This window comes from Zonotrichia leucophrys, chromosome 21 (genome assembly GCF_028769735.1).
Source record: "Zonotrichia leucophrys gambelii isolate GWCS_2022_RI chromosome 21, RI_Zleu_2.0, whole genome shotgun sequence".
Lineage (NCBI taxonomy): Eukaryota > Metazoa > Chordata > Aves > Passeriformes > Passerellidae > Zonotrichia > Zonotrichia leucophrys.
In genome coordinates, this window is record NC_088190.1 from 1,605,582 (window position 1) to 1,628,503 (window position 22,922).

Here is a 22,922-nt window from a genome sequence, read left to right on the forward strand (position 1 = left end):
TATAAAATACTGGAAATTGATGCAGGTTTTTAGGAAAAAGCTGCAGGAATCAGTTATTTCCCATTTTCCCCCTTTCCATATACAATCAGGCCTGATTCTCAGCTGCAATGTATTTTTTAAGTTCAACTGGATTTATTTGTGGCTGAAATAACTTTTATTTTATGTCCAGAAGCCTGTAAAAACCCTCAAGAATCCATGCTGATGTCACTGAACACCACATTTTTCTAGAGAAGACTTAAAAATTTATTTAGTTCTTACTGTGGTAAGAATCATTGCTCTCCAATTTAAGGGGACAACCAAAACCCTGTTAACATTAAATAGAAATTGTAATTTTTGTCTTGCCACCACATTGCTGGGCCCTGAGCTTTCCAAAATGGGGCAACACCCTCCACATTGGCAATGGGATTTGGTTCACAGAAACAAAATTCAGAATTTTCTTCCCTTCCAAGTCAGCTGATTTCCTATTTTAGAGCCAACTCATTCCAGCCAAACCTGATCAGAGAGAAAATTCCTGAATTTCTTCTGTTCAGCTGAGCTGTGCCTGCATAGAATCCAAGAATTAGGGAAAAATGAGAGACATTGGATTTATATTCCAATTTTGAGACCTTTCCAGCCCAATGAGCGACATTAAAAAATCTCCCCATTTATCTCCAAGCTCTGTAATGAACATCAGGAATTTGTCTGGTTTTCAACCATTTCCTCTCAAAAAACAGAACAGCAAAATAATGGAAATTTTCAGTATTTGGGGAATTTTAAATCAAAGCTTTCCTGTTTGCAGCTTTATTTTGTTACCACAGCTACATATGCACATGAACCTTGGTTAAGTGAGCAAAGTCAGATATTTTGGAGAGGAAAAACTCAGATATTTATTTGGAGGAAGCTCCTAATAAAGCTTTGTGGGCATATCCTGGACTCATGCTCCCTCTACAGAAAATCAGGGGCATTTTCCATCTCTCTGGATGTTCAGTAAAGTGAATTTTCAATTCCATCCTGTGCTCAAAAACACTGAAAGAAGCTGACACAGCCCTGGGGATGTAAAACCTGATTAATTCCTTGTAAAACAGAGGTTTTTCCACAAGGAAAAAACAAATCCTGAGAGATTGAAGATATTGGGAAGGAATTCTTGCCTGTGAGGAGTGGGAAGGCCCAGAGAAGCTGTGGCTTTTTGATTTCCACTGATTATTTTCCTCCCTTTCAGTTTATTCTCTCCCAGCAGAAAAAAAACTGAATTATTTTCAAGGAATTTCCCAGCTCATTCTTTTCTCCCCTTCAGCCCTTTGCCAAAAGTTAAATCAAACTAAACCACCCAGAAGTGCCTCAAACCCCCCAAAAAAGCAGAACCCAAAGCAGACCCCAGATAAGAATCCTTTGTCAGGGTTTATTTTAAACATCTGTATTTTTCACAGCTTTCACAACTCTCTTCAACCATGCAAAAGCAGCTGATTGTATCAGGCTTGTCTCAGGCACAAAAGTTTTTGTGGTTAATAAATAATTAGCTCTGAGCTTCTACTTTGACCAATATCTGGATGTTTTACATGACAGGGGTCAGTCAAAAGACAAAAAAATAACCATTTTTTATTAGCACAAAATAGAACACAAAGAGAAAAATGTGCCTTTTGAGGATGCTCACAATATGCCCAAAGCTCCACATAAGAGACACCAAAAGCTCCTGCAGGTCAATTCCATGGAATTCTGATCCAATTTCCCACTTAGGAAAACCCCAACCTTTCTGCAGTAAGGCTGTGAAAAAATGCAATTTAGAAAAGAACTTTTCCAAAGTTTTGTGCCTTATAAACAACAGGAAATTCTTTCACTGATCCCTTCTCCTACACCTGATTTTTCTTAGGTTCATCCCAAAGAGGGACCCCAAAAATTCAGCAAAAAGAGCTCACACCTCTCCTTTGGGCAGGAAAAGTTTCTCCTTGGAAAACTCCTTCCTACAATTTCCATCACAATCAGAAAAAGGTTACATGCCATCAACATACTTAAATATTTTGGTTTTAATTACAATTGCAGGTGAAAATTTGTGACAGGTGAGGTTTTTTTTTTATCGCTTGGAACTCCTCAGGTAGATCTTGGGGGTTTGCCAGCCTGCAGGAGCACTTTTCAAGCCAGCTTTCTTCCAGATGCGCTCCAAATCTTTCTCAAATTTGATCTAAAATAGGGGAAAAAAAAAGAAAAGAAAAATAGTAACACAGCTTAGAAGTAACAGCCACTGCCCATGTGTCTCAAGGGCAGTGTAGGTGTAACACACACAAAGGAAACAAAGGTTTTAAATGTCAAAATATTGAATTTTACTGCAGAAAATTCATCAGAAGACATTAAAATGCACAGGGATTTTTGGCAGTATCGTTTTTAAAGTCCTGTGCAAGGAAAACTGAGAAGGTAAAACCAAATTTTAGCCACTTCCATTCAGCCTTGTCAAGGTGCTACTGTCCATTCCAACTCCTCCTTCTTCCCATTATTTTGCAGAAAATAAAGTTACATTCAAAGGGGACAAGGCTCAGTTTTAGAGTTCTTGGTGTCCATGCAAGGAGCAAGACAAAAAAATCCCTAAATCAAGTATTTGACCCAAAAGGTGGTTTTCTTAAATTCTCTGACTCACAGAACTCCTTTGTTTTTTGGTTTTGGTTTTGTAGGCAAAGTCAAGCAAGACAAGCTTGACTTTAAAATAAAGCTACATTCAAGAGGGACAGGTCTCAGTTTTAGTGTCCATGCAAGGAGCAAGACAAAAAAAATCCCTAAATCAGGGATTTGACCCAAAAGTGATGTATCAGCTGGTTTTCTTCAATTCTCTGACTCACAGAACTCCTTGTTTCAAGTTTATTCCTCAGTTTTATCAAGCAAGACAAGCTGAGTTCATTCAAGCTCATTTTTCCCTAAAACCATCACCTAACACCTAGAGAGAGGCTGGTTTGATGTGTGGACACATTTCTGTCAGGGAGCTGCCCCTCTCCTGGCTAAATAAATAAAATAAAGCTACATTCAATGGCTAAATAAATAAAATAAAGCTACATTCAAGAGGGACAAGTCTCAGTTTTAGTGCCCATGCAAGGAGCAAGACAAAAAAAATCCTTAAATCAGGGATGTAACCCAAAAGTGATGTATCAGCTGGTTTTCTTAAACCAGCTTTCTCAGTTTTGCAGGGAAAGTCAAGCAAGACAAGCTGAGTTCATCCAAGCTCATTTTTCCCTAAATCCATCCCCCAACACCTGCACAGAGGCTGGTTTGATGTGTGGACACATTTCTGTCAGGGAGCTCCCCCTCTCCTGGCTAAATAAATAAAATAAAGCTACATTCAAGAGGGACAAGTCTCCCATGCAAGGAGCAAGACAAAAAAATTTAGGGTTTGACCCAAAAAGTGATGTATCAGCTGGTTTTCTTAAACCAGCTTTCTCAGTTTTGCAGGGAAAGTCAAGCAAGACACGCTGAGTTCATCCAAGCTCAGTTTTCCCTAAATCCACTTCAATCCATCCCCCAGCACGTGCCCAGAGGCTGCTCTGAGGTGAGGGCTCACCTGCCGCTTCCTCTTGCGCCCCTCCTTTACCCTCCTGCGGATGAACTTCCTCCTCTTGAGCAGCTTCTTGTACTTGTGCCTGTTCATCTTCCTCCTGCGGATCTTGAGCACGTTCCTGCACTGCACCCTGTCACCCTGAGCCCCCTCTCCTTCCTCCAGCTGCCCCGTCCCTGCAGCAGGGGGACACTCCAGGGGCTCGGGGGGCTCATGGCCGGCTTCTTGCTGAGCCCTGGGGAGGGAGTACCTGACGGTGAGCCAGCTCTCCAAGGGGCTGATGGAGAGTTTCCTGGGGATGAGGATCTCCTCCAGCTCGGGGTCCAGCGTGTGCCACTGCTGGGGCTGGGCCCCGCTGGGGCTCTGGGGCTGGGTGCTGTAGCGGGCGCACGGGGAGCGGCAGCACAGGAACGACGACACCGACCTGGGCAGGAGGTGGCCTGGGGGAGAAAAAAGAAGGGGGTTTGTGTCGGGTTTTCTCGGCTGTTTGAAGGGCCTGGAAAGGCCCGGGGTGGCCTTGGGGCAGCCCGCGTATCAAAGGACCAGAAGAGGCTTCAGTTCTTCTTTCGGTTTTTATGTTTATTAATTGTTTATCTAAAAGATTTTCTTTCAGCCCGACAGAGCTCTGCTCAGCAGCCAGCCATGAGCACACTGTGCCTGCCCTCCAGACAGTCACCTATCTTTATACCCATGGTTACGTGTACAATATTTATCATTTTTCCCCAATACCATTTATTCTTATTGCCCGGTGCACTTTCAGTAATAACCAATCCAAAAGTGCCACCATCACCACAGAAGATGGAGGAGAAGAAGAAGAAGAAGAAGGACAGGACACGCCCCAATTCCTCCATCTTACTTCTCTAAACCCCCCTGTACAGAAATCCTAAACCCTGTGTCTCACCCTCTAATTAACCAATCCCTTCACCATTCACCCCGGTGAAACCCTCCTGTCCTCATACAGGTGTCGTCTCCCGTGTAGGATCAAAGTCCAGCCACCAGACACTTCTGGAACATTCCAGGACTCCCGGGCCCCCCAAGGGTGCTCTCGGTGGCTCGGCACCTCAGGACTCAGATCCTGAGATCCCACAGGTTTGTGCTTAAAAACGGCAGGATTTTACAGAGAAAAGCTCTGCCCCGGATCTTAAACTGACAGAGAGAGCTGGCCAGAGCAAGCTGATAAAGGGAGACGCTCAGAGAAGTTGTACTGAGATCACAAAAGCGAGGAGGGATTTTCAAGCCTTCGATTTTTCAATTTTAACTACAATGCTGTCACGCTAAAAATGTATTATATTTTAGTGGGTAAGCTCCCCAAATCATGCAGGCAGAGCCGGGTGGAGGCTCTGCAGGGGTTGGAATTCCATGGTCTTTAAGGTTCTCCTTCACTGGGAGGTGTCCCTGCCCAGCAGGAGTTGGAATTCCACGTTTTTTAAGGTTCCCCTTCACTGGGAGGTGAAGGGCTTGGAATTCCATGGTCCTTTAAGGTTCTCCCTTCACTGGGAGGTGAAGGGCTTGGAATTCCATGGTCCTTTAAGGTTCTCCTTCACTGGGAGGTGTCCCTGCCCAGCAGGAATTTGGAATTCCATGGTCCTTTAAGGTTCCCCTTCACTGGGAGCTGAAGGGGTTGCAATTCCACAGCCTTTAAGGTCCCTTCCAACCCAAACCCTTCCACGATTCCATTAAGGAGAACGTTCTTGTGTTTTCTGACTGAAAATCAATTTGGAATGGTAAGGAAGTGTTGGCTGTGTCAAACCTCTCTGTTGCTAAGGAATCTTCTCCAAAGCCACACCATACTTACATAATAAATCAGAGACATAAAAACATTTAACAACCACTGACTCAACAACAGCCTCTCCTCTCCTGCACTGCCTGGTGAAAAAGAACCTTCTGGGAGCCCAGTTAGCCCAGGAAAATAAAATAAATCCAAACAAACAGAAATCTTGGCCACACAACACAAATTTACCTGCAATTCTCGAAGCCTTCAGTAACTGGGAACTCAGCCGTGATATTAACATTTTGTTTCTCTTTGTTCACTGGCAGAGCCAGCAATGACTGTTCAAATAAGAACATTTATTCAGTCATGCAAACGTGCAGCTTTAAAAAAACCTTCCCTATTTAACCCCACATCCCCAAAAGACAGGCTGAGAATCTTAACATCCTCTTAGTTTTACCCTCAATCTGTCGGGCTCTGCTGTGGGGGGGTCAAGCACAGGGGCAGCCGCGGAGGGGATTTATTAATAAACCTTGGGTTGTTCTAACTTTAAAAACACGGAAAATCCAGCCGAGCTCCCTGACACAGCCCTGCGGCCGGGAGGAGCAGCCGCGCGGCCTGAGAACGGGCGGTCCCCGAGGGGCCGCCTCCTTCCCCTCAGCCCCCCCGGGCGCTGCCGGCTCTGCCCCGCCCCGGGCGGGTCCGCACGGAGCCCCCGGGCCGCGCTTCTCGCCCTCCCCTCACGGCCCCGCCGCCGCCGCCGCCATCACCCACCGGCCCCGGCGCCGCCACCGGAACTTCCGGCCGGCCGCGGGAGCGCCCCCTGGCGGCGCGCGCGGGGAACGGCCCCGCACGGCCCCTCAGGGGCACGCGAGGCGCCGGTGTCGGTCCCTCGCGGGCGTTAATGGCCCTTCATGGGACTTTGTGGTTCGTCATGGGACTTTATGGCCCTTCATGGGGCTGTGGTTCTTCATAGTCCCTCACGGGCATTTTTGGCCCTTCGTGGTCCCTCATGGGACTTTATGGCCCTTCATGGTCCCCTCACAGCCCCTCAGGGTCTTGCAAGGAGCCGGTCTCAGTCCCTCATGGGACTTAAGGGTTCATGGTCCCTCACGGACGTTTATGGCCCTTCGTGGTCCCTCATGACCCTTCAGGGTCCCGCAAGAGGCCAGTCTCGGTCCCTCATGGGCGGTTATGGGACTTTATGGCCCTTCAAGGGACTTTATGGTCCTTCAAGGTCCTTCACAGGCGGTTATGGTCCTTCATGGAACTTTATGGCTCTTTGGTCCCCCACGGGCGTTTATGGTTCTTCATGGTCCCTCACGGGTGTTTCTGGTCCCTTACAGCCCTTCAGTGTCCCACAAGGGGCCGGTCTCGGTCCCTCATGGGTGTTTATGGCCCTTCATGGGACTTTATGGTTCTTCATGGTCCCTCACAGCCCCTCAGAGTCCAGGTGCTGGTCTCCATCCCTCATGGGTGGCCCTTGCTGGGACTTTATGGTTCTTCATGGTCCCTCATGGCACTTAATGGTTCATGGTCCCTCACAAGCCTTTATGGCCCTTCGTGGTCCCTCACAGCCCCTTAAGATGCCGGTCTTCAAGGGCATTTATGGCCCTTTGGCTCCTCAATGTGCTGATCTGGGTCCCTCATGGAATTTTACAGCCCTTCATGGTCCCTCACAGCCCGCTGTGAATCTGTGAAGGATTCTGTGATTCTCTGAAGGATTCTGTGATTCTCTGAAGGATCCTGTGATGCTGTTCCAGTGAGCTGTCGCTGTCCCTGCAGGGATCACGGAAGGCACACAGCCACCTCTCCCTGCCACACCTTATCTGTACCAGGGCAGGTCTGGTGGCCGCTGTCCAGGGACAGCCACACCTGTCCTCTCCCTCACCTGGCTGCTGTTTGTCCTCCCTGCCTCGGCACAGGACCCCACCATCCTGGCACAGCATGAAAGGGCCTAATCAGCTGGCATGAGGGAGGGATGTCAAAGCCAATCCCAAACTTCAAAGAGCTTTTTGCTTTTGTACCTACCTCAGCCAGAACACAGGAGATTTATTCACCAGCTGCTTTGAGTATTTCAGAGCAGAACAAGGGTCTGTCAGAGATTTATTCCGCAGCTGCTTGTAGTATTTCAGAGCAGAACAAGGGTCTGCCAGAGATTTATTCAGCAGCTGCTTGTATTTCAGAGCAGAACAAGGGTCTGTCTCTGGTTTAGGTATGCCTCACTGTGTCAAACCCAACTACCATGAAAGGTTAACATGGGTTAGAGTTTCTTCCTGAAAATTAAGAATAAAGTTCCCTTCTCAGGAAAGAGAAACCTATGGAGGAGAAATTAAATGAAGTAAACAGTTCGGTAAACAGACTGAGACTTTATTGAAGACATTTCAGAAGTTTATGTACAAAACAACATTCCCACCCCCATATCAGGCTGTTAGTCACCCACTGGGAACAAAGCAAGTGCCTGGTGCGCACTGGCAACCTGGGGACGCTCAGAGTTTGCCACGGAATTCACAGAAGGTAACAAATCCCCTTGGTTTAGAGCTGGGCAATTTCAGCCTTGGCTCACTTAGGAACAAAGGGAATCAAAGGAGGGGTTTTTGTTCTGGAGGTAACTGAGCCTCCAAAGCCTCCACTGGCCTTACTCTGAGGTCAGGTCATTTAATTCTGCAAAGAGCCAGAAGCCCACTCTGGCTTTGGAAGTGGAAAGGAAGCAGCAGCCCCTGGATTTAACCTGCAGGTTTGGATCCATTTCAGAGGGCTCCGGGAGATGCCCATCACCGAGAGCACAGCAGTGTTTGCAGCTAGAGCAGAGCAGCAGCAATGCCAAGGGGAAGACTCAGCCCCTCTGCTTCCCAAACACACCCACAGAGAGGCTGAGTGTCAATGGCTATTTCAACAAGCGTGTAAAAAACCCTTAGAGACAGACAGGAGTGGTTAAACTGTGGCTGAGGAGCTGTTCCTGTGGAGTTCTGTGCTCTTCTACCACGGCAGAGTTTCCCCTTGCCAGTCCAGGAAAGAACCATTTTCTTTTTCACCGAGACGTTCCAGAACAGAGAGAATACCTGGGATGGCCTCCTGCACCTGCATGGGAGCCTGGAATGGATCAAGCCTAGGTCATTACTGGGAATATCCTGCTGAATATAATTAAATACATTTCAGGAGGCTCTAGAATGAAGGGAGATGTGTTTTTGTCAGAGAGAAAGCGAGATAAGCTTTCCCATTAATTGCTCTGAGGGAGCTGGAGAGAAAGAATTAAAACAATCCCCACGTGGTGTTTTGTAATAAGCTGTTTTCCTCATAAAGTTGTTCACAAAAGGGAGGTTTCTTAGCCCCCTTTCTGTAGCAAACTGGAGTATAAAAAGGAATTCTTAATAAAGTTATCAGCCTTCAGAGCATGCATGGAGTGTGTCACTCATTTATGTGTGTCATCTCTGACTCAGCGGTGACATTTTGGTGTGTCACAGCCCACAGAGGGGTGTGTGCAGCCAGGGGGCAGCAAGGGTGTCACAGACATATTTTATGAAAAATCCTTTTACTAGGATCTTTTCTCCAGAAATGAAATGTAAGCAATCATTATCTGCTGCTGTGGAATGCAACAGGTGCAGCTTTGATTGGTCCATGTTGGTTGTTTTTAATTAATGGCCAATCACAGTCCAGCTATGGTCAGTCACAAGATTTTTTATCATTCCTTTCTATTCCTTTCAAGCCTTCTGATGAAATCCTTTCTTCTATTCTTTTAGTATAGTTTTAATAGATCATTTTCTTTTAATATAATACATGATATATTCTTTTAATATAATATATGATAATTATATTATATTATGTTAGATATATAATAAAATAATAGATCAGCCTTCTGAAACATGGAGTCAAGATTCTCCTCTCTTCCCTTGCCCTGAGAACACCCCCACACAAGGGACCCCACTGTGACATTTCCACACTGGCACTCACCATGTTCCCACCCATGTCTGTCTGAAGCCAGCCTGGGTGCAAGGAGATGCAGAGAATTCCGTCTGATTTCAGGTCTGCAGCGAGGCACCGGGTGATCATGTTCAGGGCAGTCTGCAGGGGTGGAAACGCCCATTAATTAATGTGTGATTAATGAGCCTGGAGCAGCACCCGGAGCCCGGCTGCTGGGCACGTCCCTTCCACAGCAAGGGGCAGGAGGAGGCTCTCAGGACTCATCCAGGCTTTCTGGGAACTCTGCAAGCTCTGCCACCACAAACCACTGCCCAAAAACGAAACCAAGTTGTAATGGAACATAAAGTAGCGTTTGAAACGCCTGAGGAGCTGGGAGGAGAATAATATTGACATAAGGACTGTGTTTTCCTGCACTAACCACTACACAAACATTCATTTACTTCTGAACAGGGAAAACAAGCGTTTAACAGCTTCTGAGTAGGTGGTGTAGGAGAAGCTGTATGTGTGATCCTGACTATCTGTACAAACTCAATCCCTGGATGTGAGAAAACTGAAAATCCCACCTGTCACTGACTGACATCACCACAGGGGTCAGCACACCTTTTGCTGAGTTTCCTGCTCTCTCTCTGGGATGGGAGAGGAACGCAGCTGATGGAGCCCACACTCGATGGCACCAGCTCTTCCCTGAGTGCCAAACCCTTCAGGAGTGGATCTGTGTCAGAGCAGGGATTTGGGAGCCTCTTCTCTCACACCCAATGGCACCAGCTCTTCCCTGAGTGCCAAACCCCTCGGGAGTGGATCTGTGTCAGAGCAGGGATTTGGGAGCCTGTTCTCTCACACTCCATGGCATCAGCTCTTCCCTGAGTGCCAAACCCCTCAGGAGTGGATCTGTACCAGAGCAGGGATTTAGGAACCTGTTCTCTCACACTCCATGGCACCAGCTCTTCCCTGAGTGCCAAACCCCTCGGGAGTGGATCTGTGTCAGAGCAGGGATTTGGGAGCCTCTTCTCTCACACCCAATGGCACCAGCTCTTCCCTGAACCCCTCAGGAGTGGATCTGTACCAGAGCAGGGATTTGGGAGCCTCTTCTCTCACACTCCATGGCATCAGCTCTTCCCTGAGTGCCAAACCCCTCAGGAGTGGATCTGTACCAGAGCAGGGATTTGGGAGCCCGTTCTCTCACACCCAATGGCATCAGCTCTTCCCTGAATCCCTTGGGAATGGATCTGTACCAGAGCAGGGATTTGGGAGCCTGTTCTCCAGGATTTGCTCCACTTTCAGCGTTCCACAGCTCCCATTTCCACCCACATGAAGAACAAGAACACTTTTTGTGCCCACAGAGGTGCTGCACCCCTTGCTAAGGCCAGCGTGGCTCCACCTGCCCTCAGCCAGGGAGCACAGCCCAGGGCAACCTGTAGCTGTGATATTTTATGAAAAATCTCTTTGCTAGGATTTTCCTGAGAGGCCTCAGAAACTAAATGTAAACAATGATTATCTGCTGCTGTGGAATGCAACAGGTGCAGCTTTGATTGGTCTCATCTTGTTGTTTCTAATTAATGGCCAATCACAGTCCGGCTGTCTTGGACTGTGTGGTCAGTCACAAGATTTTATTATCATTCTATTTCTATTATTTTCAAGCCTTCTGATGAAATCCTTTCTTCTATTCTTTTAGTATAGTTTTAGTATACTTTTAATATAATATATATCATAATTATATTATGTAATATATACTTTTAATATAATGTATATCATCATTAATATGATATATATCAATTTACTTTTAATATAATATATATCACAAAATAATAAATCAGCCTTCTATACTTTTAATATAATGTATATCATCATTAATATAATATATATCAATTTACTTTTAATATATATAACAAAATAATAAATCAGCCTTCTATACTTTTAATATAATATATATCATCATTAATATAATACATATCAATTTACTTTTAATATAATATATATCATAAAATAATAAATCAGCCTTGTGAAACACAGAGTCAAGATTCTCATCTCTTCCCTCATCCTGGGACCCCTGATAACACCACCCCAGCACCCACAGACCTTTGCTATCCTGTAGGGATAGACCTTGAGGAACATCTCGTTGGCCTGGACGAGCTGCATGGAGGCCGCCAGGGAGGACATGTTGATGATGGCAGCTCTGTGGCAGCCCATGCCGGTGCCCAGCTGTGCTGCCTTCCTCAGCAGCGGGAGGAACGCCTGTGGAAAGCAGAGTTTGCTTCATTTGGTGATTTGGGTTGGAGCTGGATCATTCCCTCATCCAGAGCAGGAACCTCAGCCCAGCGTGGTGGTGGCTCCTCACACCCCATGGCCAGAGCAGACCTTCCTCCAGCAGCCTCTTGTGCCCACCTCCCATCCCCACTGTCACATTCACATGCTCTGAAAAATCCCTTCGCCCAGGATTTTTCTCCTGGGAAGCTGAGGAGCCTCAGAGAAAAGGAAAACAATCCTTGTCTCATTTGCTTCTCCTGTGTTTTGCTCATGTGGAATGTGTTTGGAGATTGTTTCATTGGATTCTGCTGTGAGGTGTTTTGACTCTTTGGCCAATTGGGTCCAAGCTGTGTCTGGACTCTGGAAAGAGTCACAAATTTTCATTATTATCTTTTTAGCCTTCTGTAAATACCCTTTCTGTATTGTCCCCACTGTCACATTCACATTCTCTGAAAAATCCCTTCGCCCAGGATTTTTCTCCTGGGAAGCTGAGGAGGCCTCATAGAAAAGGAAAACAATTTTTATCTCATTTGCTTCTCCTCTGTTTTGCTGCTTTGGAATATGTTTGGAGATTGTTTACCCACAGGTGATTGTTTCATTGGTTTCTGCTGTGAGCTGTTTTCACTCTTTGGGCAATCTGTGTTGGGACTCTGGAAAGAGTCACAAGTTTTTATTATTATTTTTTAGCCTTCTGTAAGTACCCTTTCTGTATTCTTTAGTGTATAGTATAGTATAGTATAGTATAGTATAGTATAGTATAGTATAGTATAGTATAGTATAGTGTAGTGTAGTATAGTGTAGTGTAGTGTAGTGTAGTGTAGTGTTCTTTAATATAATGTAGTATCCTAAATTAATAAATGAACCTTCTGAGGTTAACTTACCTCAGAAGATTAATTTATTACTACTCCATGAGAAGATGTAGTCAGATCCATCACTCCTCCCTGCAAACACAACACCCCTCTGCCACAAAGTGACCCCACACCGGTGCACAGACAGCAGCTCTGTGTCAGAACTGTCTCTGTGCAGCTCCAAGGGGACAAACACCTGCACAATTCCAGCTCAAATGTGGAAGATCCCCAGGCTGAGCCCATCCCTGCTCACCTTGGTGACCATCAGCTGGGCCACGGTGTTGGTCTCGTAAATGGTGAGCATGGTCTCTGCCGTGACCTCCTCCAGCGAGGCCAGCACGTTGATGCCGGCGTTGTTGATCAGGCAGTTCAGCCCTTTGTCTCCCACTATTTCTTCCACTTCCTTCACCACTTTCTTGATGCTGTTCTCGCAGACCACATCTGCACAGGGGAGGCAGGAAAAGCTCCAGGTGAGCGGTGCAGGGTGTGCCAAACCAAAGCTGAGGCTCATTGGGGATGTTTGGGCAGCATAAAGGTGAAAATGCACAGATTTGACAGAATTACATTTCCCCAGTGTTATCTTAAGATGGTTTTCAGCTACTGATCACTCAGGACACCAGTTTTTTTGAGAGGCACTCACCTAAGCTGAACAAATTTCAGAAATAAAACCCTTTACTCACCCAGTTGCAGGAGCTTGATGTTGCTGTATTGCTTGCTGAGCTGCTGCAGTTCCTAGGAAGAAGAATTATTTTTATTTTATATATATCTGTGTGTATCTCCCTGGGTATTACATAAATCACTTTGAATTCTGCATCTCCTCCAGAATTGTAACTGGAATATTTTCCTGATTGGACTGAAGGCAGAGATTCTCCTTTGTTTTCCAGCCTGCTGAGCAGCTTTCCTAAGAGCCAGATCAGGAAATTGGACTCTTCCCCTGCTCAGTCCAGACTCCAGCCTGCTGGGTTTTTAGTGGGACATTTCCCAGCTTCAGTGCTCAGTTCTCAGCATTCCAGTAAAAATCCAGTGCCTCCCCAAATTCTGTGAAAACATCCTGATTCTCCTGAAGCCCAGCTAGTGCTGGACACCCCTTCAGGACAACGGGAATGCTTTAAAAAACCCATTTGGATTTTCTGTTTGCAGGAAAATTTCATTTCCCCATGGGAATTTGGTTTCCCCTGCAGCCTCGTTAGCGTCACTTCTTGTAAGTGGAGTTTGAGCCCACCAAGGAATCAGTGTGGGGCACAGCCACTGTGCAGGAGAACAATTCCCTCCCTGCTGGAGCTCTCTCAGTGCCTGCTGTTCCTGCAGAAATCCCTGCTCTCCCCTGCACAAAGTGTCCAAACTGGATTTATGGGCCCAGCCGGAGCTCTCAGGTTTCTGTGCCATGGAGCCAAGCGGGAAGCGTGGCCAAAGGCAGCAGATGGATTCCATATTCCCACTCATGTTCAGGAGACGCAGCAAACCTGGCCAAACATTCCGGCCCTTTCTTTAGGAGCCCTTTGGGAATAGGGGTCAGGAGGGCAGGCTTGGAAAGAATCCTTCCCTGCCCCTTGGAGACCCTTGAGGGACTCGGTGTGCTCTGACAAACCCTAATGCATCACATCTTTATCTCACATCAGAGCCTGCAGGGCTCGCTCCAGCCTTGTTTGGGAGATTTGTGCTCCCACCCAGGCCAGCCCACAACCGCAGTTAAGGCTGTTAAGGGGAGGGGGAAGGAAAAACAAGCCAGAAGCACAAAACCAGAAGACATTCCTCGCTTTGGACAGGGCCTGGTGGGACAGATTTCCATAAATTAAAGGTCCAGAACACGCTGGCTTGTTTATTGATGAAACAGCTCAGCCTGCAGTGGTTCTGTGCCTTTGGGTTGTCACTGGATTTCAGTTTGACAGCATCACTCAGTGCAAAATCAGCTCCAGGGGTGCTCTGGCTGCTCCAGGTTTGTCCATTTATTTATAGTTCGTTTATTTATATGTTTTACTCTCTGACAGAAACAAGCTACCAGCTCCTGCTGAAAGGCAAGAGAGGCTTCTGAAGTGAGCAAACAATATTTTCAATTAAGAACTGAAGCATTCTCCAGTACACAGACAGCATGAAATCACAATAGCTGCATGCAAATTAGGTTTAAAATTCAATGGGTTTTCCAGTTAATTACTTGGTTAACAAGTGACTCCCATTTCAGGGGTTTGAATTTCTGAGAAGCAGCTCCCAGCACAAAGCTGATGTGGACAGCTTTGGTCTTCAAGAATGTTACACCTGATAGAAGCTGAAAAACCCAGTTAAAACTCTAAAACTGGTAGGAAAGCCTATTTTCCTGCAACTGTGACTAGAAAGGAGCATGAGAAAAAGAGGACTGAGACAAGGAGGTACAGCCAACACATCCCAGCCAAGGCATTTTTAATTAGTGTGCTGTGACAGATAATTTAAAAACAAACAAGACAAACAAAGCCCAGCAAAAAGCCACAACACAACTCCCTACCCGTGTTTGTTTAGCGTAGTAGCTGCAGAACTGCTCTGCACCTGAACAATCACCCCTGAGAATCAACTCGTGGGGAGTCCAAGACAAGAATTAAACTCTGATTAGCATCTGTTGTTTCCTGCTTGCTGATTTTTAATTACCATTAACAAAGACTCGGCCTATTCTGATTTAAACAAGATCCTCTGGCACTCGGGGCTCCAGACCAGACTCATCAGCACACGGGGTATTTATTGCTAGATTTCAAGCAGGAATGTTTTGTTGTCTTTGTCATTTAGCGAGATTTACTTTGCCTTCTTTATGAAAGCATTTTCCACTTGGGTTACAGCTCTTGGAAAGGGCCTGGCCCCGCTCAGCCAGTTGGAAGCAATCAAGGCAAACAAACAGAGCCTGAGGGCAGCATGAAGGTGCTCGGGTATCCTTCGCCTCATCCTGCTTGCACTCAGGACAAAGCCAGAGGTGTATCCTATTTTTCTGCGTCCCTCTGAGACAGATTTTCGGTATCACAGTGTACAGCCAAGTGAACAGCTTCCACAGCACTGCCCTGACCCACAGCCCTCGCTGCCTCCAGAAAATCCAGCCCTCGCTGCTGTAGGAAGTGTAAAACACGTCCAGAAAAAATAAAATAATCAAACAAAATCACTCTGCAATAACCCAAAATTAAAAAGACTTCAGAAATGCCCCCTTTGCCTGGTAAATGTGGTGCACAGATCGCTCAGCTGCTCCTCTCATTGCAAACCACACGGCTGAAATATGTGTTAGAGGGAAAAACAAAGCCCAGAGCTGACAGAGACAGTGAGCAGAGAGCTCCGGGGCTGAGCAGGGACCAGGCACAGCTTGGAGCTCCATCTCCTGCTCCAGAGAGAGGGAAAATGCACATTTGGGCTTCCCAGAGCTCCAGAGGGATTTACTCACCTCGCTGGGCCTTGGGGAGATGCTCCTGTGCACATCCCACAGCTCTGGGCACTTTTAAATGGATTTATTCACCTCCTCCTTCCCCATCACACCTGGGCCTGCCATTTTAAGAGTTTTCCCTTTTATAGGAACACAGGATGGGGGAGGAAGGAGCAAAGAAGGAAAAGAGAAACGTGGGGACGATTCCACCTTGTGCTGGCTCCCTGCTAACAGCACTGGGGTTGTGTCACCTTGATTTTTAAAGATTTTCTAAGCTTTTTTCTAAGATTTTTTTAAGATTTTCTAAGATTTTTTTTAAGATTTTCTAAGCCTCCTGATGTTTATGTTTTTGCAACAAACCTTTCCCACCCACTTTCTGTAAATAACTCATTGTTTGGCATTCTCTTATGGACGAGGAGAAATCTGACGGGGACTGTTGGTTTGTGCCATTGGAGAGGTGGCAGCGGACAAACTGCCCATTTCCAATTCACTGTCGCTTTGGAAAACCTACAAACGTTGGAGCCAGAAAATAAACTCCTATTTTTTCACCTCGAAAGCTGCAGTGTGTCCTACAGTGACAGCGTTGTGTCCATCTGGAGAGCAAAACCAGGACACCAGGATGATTTCCCTGGAGATCTGTGGCTGCTTTTCAGCGCTGGAGCAGCCCAAGGAAAGGCAGAAACAGCGCAAGAAAAGGCAGAAACAGCGCAAGAAAAGGCAGAAACAGCCCAAGAAAAGGCAGAAACAGCCCAAGAAAAGGCAGAAACAGCCCAAGAAAAGGCAGAAACAGCCCAAGGAAAGGCAGAAACAGCCCAAGAAAAGGCAGAAACAGCCCAAGGAAAGGCAGATTGGGATCGGAGCGTGGCTGGAGGAGTCTCCGGTGGTGTTTTCCAGCAGGGGCAGTGGTTATCTGCCTGCCTGCTGCACGTTATCGTGTGATCTGCAGCCCATTTGTTAGGCAAATGTTCTGGGGAGGCCACCTAGGAGCTCCTCAGCCCCGGAGCTCGAGTTTTCACAACTTCTGCCAGCACAGACTCACATGCAAAACCCTGCAGCTGTTCAGCATTACCCAAGGTTAGGGAGCTACAGGAGATAGATGGATGTGCTGCTTTTCCTGGGGAACAGAGGGAAGCACACACTGAGATTTTCCCCAGCATCTTTGGAAAAGCAGCTCCTTAAGGGCTCCAAGACATTCACTCATCCCTCTGCTGAGGGATCCCTGCCCAAGGTGTTTGCCAGGTGTATTTAATCACTTTTTCTCTAAAAATTGGGAGATTGTTTTTAAAAGGCTTTTTATTTGAGCTCTGCCCATCTCCATTCTGCCAAGGGAAAACGCTGCTCTGCCAAAGCAGAGAGCAGAATTTAAAGGAACTGTCCAAAACTGCTTTTCTCTTGTACAAGGAGGATTTTTCACGTGGTCAACAAAACGCCGAGAGGAAAAACCAAAATCAGACCACCTGAATTGCTGTCAGGAGAACAAGCACTGACCCAGGTGTGCAGAGAAAGAAAAACTCCCTCAATTTCACAGCCCACAGACAGGTCTGAGATGGGCCAAGCCCTTTTCATGTGCCACAAATTGAGCCTGCAGTGCCAATTCCTGGAGAGCAGGAAGCTGAACTGTGGGAGTTCAAAATTTAACTGGAAATTCAGTGACAGAGAAGGAAGGGAAGGGAAGGGAAGGGAAGGGAAGGGAAGGGAAGGGAAGGGGAAGGGGAAGGGGAAGGGGAAGGGGAAGGGGAAGGGGAAGGGGAAGGAAAGGGGAAGGGAGGAAAGGGGAAAGGAAAGGAAGAAAGGAAAGGAAAGGAAAGGAAAGGGGAAAGGAAAGGAAAGGAAAGGAAAGGAAAGGAAAGGAAAAAGGAGAAAGAAAGAAAGGAAAGGAAAAAAGGAAAGGAAAGAAAGGGAAGGAAAGGAAAGGAAAAGGAAAGGAAAGGAAAGGAAAGGAAAGGAAAGGGAAAGGAAAGGAGAAAGGAAAGGGAAAAGAAAGAAAGGAAGGAAAGGAAAGAAAAAGGAAGGGAAAAGGAAAGGGGAAAAAAAAGGGGAGGAAAGGAAAAGGGGAAAAGGAAAAAAGGGGAAAAGGAAAAGGGGAAAAGGAAAAGGGGGAAAAGGAAAAGGGGAAAAGGAAAAGGGGGAAAAGGAAAAGGGGAAAAGGAAAAGGGGAAAAGGAAAGGGGAAAGGGAAAGGAGAAAAAGGAAGAAAGGAAAGGAAAGAGAAAAAGGAAAAAAAAAACGGAAAAAAGACAAGAAAATCACAGAACCTTTGCCTTTCCTGCCCCCCTCAGCAGCAGTGCCAGGCTGCAGCCAAGCTGTGAGAGCAGCCTGGATTTGGTGCTGCCGTGCCCACGATTCCCAGTGCTGGAGGCTGGGGCAGGTCTGTTCCTGCCCCCTGCCAGCCCCAAGGACCGGTGGGAACCCTCTGAGAGGGTCAGAAAGCTTTGTGCCAGCCCCACGCCCTGCAGATGGGGCAGATAATGCTGCTGAAACCACCACAGTACCTTTCGTAAAGATTTCTCTTCCTTGTGGAGTTTCCAGAGCCATCTGTTAGAAATCTGCTTTCAGCTGACTGCAGAGGTTTCCATTGATGTCCTGCCAACGCACAGCACATGGCCTGGAGGTCCTCACAGAGAACAAAAACCCACCCTGGTGCACCAAGGACAAAAGCTGCCCCTCTGAAGGATGGGGAAAGCTGAGGATGCGCCCCGTGTGTCCCTGTGGGGCTGCAGGAATGTGGCTCCTGGCCAGTCCACCCTGCCAGAGCCTTTCCAGGGCTCTCCCAGCAGCCAGGAGCGACCCAGACTCTTCCCAGACACACACATTGCCCTGGCTGAGGGCTGTTCCATCTCCCTCTGCAGGTTTGCAGCCTTTGGCTGCAGATTTTTAAATATTGGCCACACAAAAAACCCCTCCGAAACCGATGAGCAGTGCTGAGATTCGCCTGTGTCATGTTTCCTAGGAAGGTCTTCGTGTTAAAGGAGCAATTTCACTCCTGAGAACGTTGTGATGAAATAAAATTACAATGTTTGTGAAAAAAAAGAGAAATTTCCTGCCTACACAAGACAGCCTGCCAGAGACTTTCCAGGAAAGGGAGCAAGGAGTGACCCAGACTCTTGCCAAACCCATTGCACTGTCTGAGGGCTGGTTCATCTTCCTCTGCAGGTTTGCAGCCTTTTTCCTGTAGATTTTTATATAAAAATCACAACCACACAAAAAAAAAAAAAAAAAAAAAAACCCCAAAACAAAAAAAAAAAAAAAAAAAAAACAAAAAAAAACCAAAAAAAAAAAAAAAAAAACAAACAACAACCAAAAAACCCACCCAAAACTGATGAGTTGTGCTGAGATTTGCCCATATAATATTTCCTAGGAAGCTCTTCCTGTTAAAGGAACCATTTCACTCCTCCATGTAATGGATCTGAGATCATTATGATGAAAAAATCGCAGGAGCCATTTGGAAAAAGAAAAAGAACCTCTCTCAGCAGTGGCCAAGCAGCCAGGCAGGGAGATTTTGATCTAGCCCGGGTCAGATATCTCTGCTGCCTTCCTGTGCCACCGCCACAGCGAGATTTGTGCGATCTCTGTAGGAAACGGGGCTGGGAGCGCTGCCAGGAGGGGACGGGAGTTACAGGGACAGAATGGGGGGAATTTCTGCTCAATAACGGGGGTTAAAGGGACAGAATAGGGGGAATTTCTGCTCAGGTAACAGGAGTTAAAGGGAGCAGAGAGGAGTGAATTTCTGCTTAATAACAGGAATGAAAATGGAACAGAAGGGGGTGAATTTCTGCTCAGGTAACAGGAGTTAAAGGGAGCAGAGAGGAGTGAATTTCTGCTCAGGAGTTAAAAGGGAACACAATGGGCTGAATTTCTGCTCAGGTGCTGCCACGAGGGGCTTGGGGAAAAGGATTTAAAAGCAAAGAGAATTGAGTGAATTTCTCCTCAATAACAGGAGTTAAAGGGAACAGAATGGAGTGAATTTTTGCTCAGGGGCTGCCACGAGGGGTTCGGGGAAAAGGATTTAAAAGGGAACAGAATTGAGTGAATTTCTGCTCAATAACAGGAGTTAAAAGGGAACACAATGGGCTGAATTTCTGCTCAGGTGCTGCCACGAGGGGCTCGGGTAACAGGAATGAAAATGGAACAGAACAAAGTGAATTTCTGCTCAGGTAATGGGAGTTAAAGGGAACAGAATGGGGTGAATTTCTGTTCAGGTAACAGAAGGTAAAAGGGAAGAGAATGGAGTGAATTTCTGCTCAGGAGTTAAAGGGACAGAATGGGGTGAATTTCTGTTCAGGTAACAGAAGGTAAAAGGGAAGAGAATGGAGTGAATTTCTGCTCAGGAGTTAAAGGGACAGAATGGGGTGAATTTCTGCCCAGGTGCTGAAGGGAGCTGTGCACCTGATCCCAGCCTTGCTGGGCTGTTTCTCTGCACTTCCATTCAGAAATGCCATAAATGCACCTTTATCCTGGAGACTTTTTTTTAAATTAAAATCTTTTCCTTGGGTTTCATACGGGCCTGCAGAGCTCAGAGTGCAGCTGTTACCTGGCCAGCCCTGTCCCCCATCCCAAGCACCTTTTAGAGGTTTTTTTGTAGCTAAGCAGTAACAAAAATTCCTGTGTTTGGTTTATTGCTGGGAGGGTGTGATCACAATCTGTGTGAAAGGAACCAAATCCCCCAGCAGGAGCAGACACAGGGGCTCTGTTTCCCTCTGGAATTCACATTTTTTCCTTTCTGGAAATGCAGGGGAGATGCAGGGATGGGGCTGTGGGTGTCAATTCTCCTTCCAAATGCCTGGGCTGCTCCAGAGGGGTTTGGGGCAGGGCAGGAAGGAGCAGGGGATGGGCACCTGTGGGAGTTTCTGTGCTGCCCAAATTCCCCCTCGGGAGGGGAGCACACAGCACAGGTGACATTGCTGGGCACAGAGCGACCGATCACCCTCAGAGATTTGCCTCCCAAAGTTTGAGAGGTGTGTGAAATGCTGTGAAATTTGAGTTTTAAAATCTACAGGAGTGCCAAAACCACTGCGATGCTGCAGCAGGAGGGACTGGGGCTGAAATGGGAGAGAGAGAGAGAGAGAGAAATACAAGTGGATCCACGAGCAGCAGGTACCAAAAATTCCTGTTTGCAGCAGGAGCTCTGAGCCCTGCCCAGCACAGAGGGAAACTCCGAGAAGTGATTAATTCATTCCTCATCTCGGCTTTCTCAATTGCTGCAAGTGCAGCAGAGAACGAGAGGCAGAGAGGGCGCACAGACACGCGTGGACAGAGAGAGACAGAAGCAAAGCTGTGGAGGGTTTCTCCCCTTTCTGGGAAAGGTTTCTGAGGGACCACGGGCTGTCCCTGCAGATCTGGGCAAGGACAGCACAGAAATCTCCAGCAGCAAACCCAGCGAGAAACTCGGGGATGGACGGAAGGGGTGGCAGGAGCGCTGGAGATGCTGCAGCTGCCGGGCTGCGTCCGCTCGCTCTCCTGCTCCCGGGAACGCTCCCGGTCATCGATAAATCCCAGCTCCAGCCCGGGGAGCTGCTCGGTATCGGCTCCAACCCCGGAGAGCTGTCCGGTATCGGCTCCAGCCCCGAGAGCTGTCCGGTATCGGCTCCAGCCCCGAGAGCTGTCCGGTATCGGCTCCAGCCCCGAGAGCTGCCCGGTATCGGCTCCAGCCCCGGGGAGCTGCCCGGTATCGGCTGCATCCCAGCCCGAGAGCTCCGTCCCGGCTCCATCCCCAACCCGGGAGCTCCATCCCCGTCCCAGCTCCGTCTCCAGCCCGGCTCCATCCCCAGCCTGAGATCTCCATCCCAGCCCGGCTCCATCCCCAGCCCCGGAGCTCCGTCCCGGCTCCATCCCCAGCCCCGGAGCTCCGTCCTTGATCCATCTCCAGCCCGGCTCCATCCCAGCCCAGGAGCTCCGTCCTTGATCCATCCCCAGCCCGGCTCCATCCCCAGCCAGGGCTCTCTCTGCCGGCACAGGGATGCTCAAGATGTTCCTCATTTCCAAAGTGCCTTCTCCTCCCTCCCGACCCCTTCACCCCTCTCCGGGGACCCCCAGCGCCCCCGCCCCGTTTACCTGCGCCTTCTCGGGGTACCGGCAGGTCGCAAAGACCAGATCCGGGGAGGGGCTGGCGGCAGCGAGCCCCCGCACCAGCCCCAGGCCGATGCCGCGGCTGCAGCCGGTGATGAGCACGGAGCGGCAGCGGGGCTGGGCCATTCCTGCCTCGGCTCGGCCGCTCCGCTCCGCTCCCGGCGCTTCTGGAGCCCACGCGGGGCTCGATCAACCTGAGCCGAGCGGGGCCGCCCCCGGCCCGCCCCCAGCGCGGCGCCGCCCCCGCCCGGCTCCGGGCAGAGAACGGGAATTGGTTCTAAGGGGAATTGGTTCTGTCCCGCCCGGCTCCGGGCACGGAGAACGGGAATTGGTTCTAAGGGGAATTGGTTCTGTCCCCGCCCGGCTCCGGGCAGGGAACGGGAATTGGTTCTAAGGGGAATTGGTTCTGTCCCCGCCCGGCTCCGGGCACGGAGAACGGGAATTGGTTCTAAAGGGAATTGGTTCTGTCCCGCCCGGCTCCGGGCAGAGAACGGGAATTGGTTCTAAAGGGAATTGGTTCTGTCCCTCCCGGCTCCGGGCACGGAAAACGGGCAGGGAACGGGAATTGGGTCTAAGGGGAATTGGTTCTGTCCCCGCCCGGCTCCGGGCACGGAGAACGGGAATTGGTTCTAAGGGGAATTGGTTCTGTCCCCGCCCGGCTCCGGGCAGAGAACGGGAATTGGTTCTAAGGGGAATTGGTTCTGTCCCCGCCCGGCTCCGGGCACGGGGAACGGGCAAGGAACGGGAATTGGTTCTAAGGGGAATTGGTTCTGTCCCGCCCGGCTCCGGGCAGGGAACGGGAATTGGTTCTAAGGGGAATTGGTTCTGTCCCGCCCGGCTCCGGGCATGGGGAACGGGCAGGGAACGGGAATTGGTTCTAAGAGCAATCGGTTCTGCCCCTCCCAGCTTCGGGAGAGAACGCCCAGGGGAAGGGGAATTCTCTTTTCCCCCTCCCGGCTCCAGGGCAGGGAGAGAATGGCCGGGGAAGGGGAATTGGCTTTTCCCCTCCTGGCTCTGGGGCACGGACAGAGCAGCCAGGGGAAGGGGAATTGGCTTTTTCCCCTCCCAGCTCCGGGGTAGGGAGAGAACAGCCAGGGGAAGGGGAATTGGCTTTGCCCCCTCCATCCCGCTCCCGGCAAATGTTCAGCAAACCCGAAATTTTCACCCGCGATGTCCCAGCAAACCCACCACGATGTTCAGCCCCAATGTCCCAGCAAACCCACCACGATGTTCAGCCCCAATGTCCCAGCAAACCCAC

General features: G+C 48.5%; 2 protein-coding genes across 4 annotated transcripts; both read right to left on the reverse strand.

Annotated features, from left to right (window-relative positions):
- Positions 1-1,364: 1,364 nt before the first annotated feature.
- Positions 1,365-6,102, reverse strand: AURKAIP1 (aurora kinase A interacting protein 1). 2 transcript variants are annotated; one of them, XM_064730788.1, is made up of 4 exons: positions 5,994-6,102; positions 5,472-5,560; positions 3,518-3,951; positions 1,365-2,155 (listed from the first exon to the last, which is right to left on the reverse strand). In XM_064730788.1, exons 2-4 carry the CDS (start codon positions 5,521-5,523, stop codon positions 2,048-2,050), a joined length of 594 nt encoding a protein of 197 aa, XP_064586858.1. In that variant the 5' UTR covers positions 5,524-5,560; positions 5,994-6,102; the 3' UTR covers positions 1,365-2,047. The 2 variants fall into 2 exon arrangements, with proteins under 2 accessions (XP_064586858.1, XP_064586857.1); XM_064730787.1 differs by lacking the exon at positions 5,994-6,102 and adding an exon at positions 5,680-5,939.
- A 1,473-nt stretch (positions 6,103-7,575) lies between these two features.
- Positions 7,576-21,860, reverse strand: LOC135456603 (C-signal-like). Of its 2 annotated transcripts, none has more exons than XM_064730566.1 (6): positions 21,650-21,860; positions 12,913-12,964; positions 12,486-12,673; positions 11,217-11,372; positions 9,171-9,281; positions 7,576-8,312 (listed from the first exon to the last, which is right to left on the reverse strand). In XM_064730566.1, the coding sequence occupies exons 1-6, from the start codon at positions 21,788-21,790 to the stop codon at positions 8,199-8,201; spliced, it is 762 nt and encodes a 253-aa protein (XP_064586636.1). In that variant the 5' UTR covers positions 21,791-21,860; the 3' UTR covers positions 7,576-8,198. The 2 variants fall into 2 exon arrangements, with proteins under 2 accessions (XP_064586636.1, XP_064586637.1); XM_064730567.1 differs by lacking the exon at positions 21,650-21,860 and adding an exon at positions 14,849-14,868.
- Positions 21,861-22,922: the final 1,062 nt, after the last annotated feature.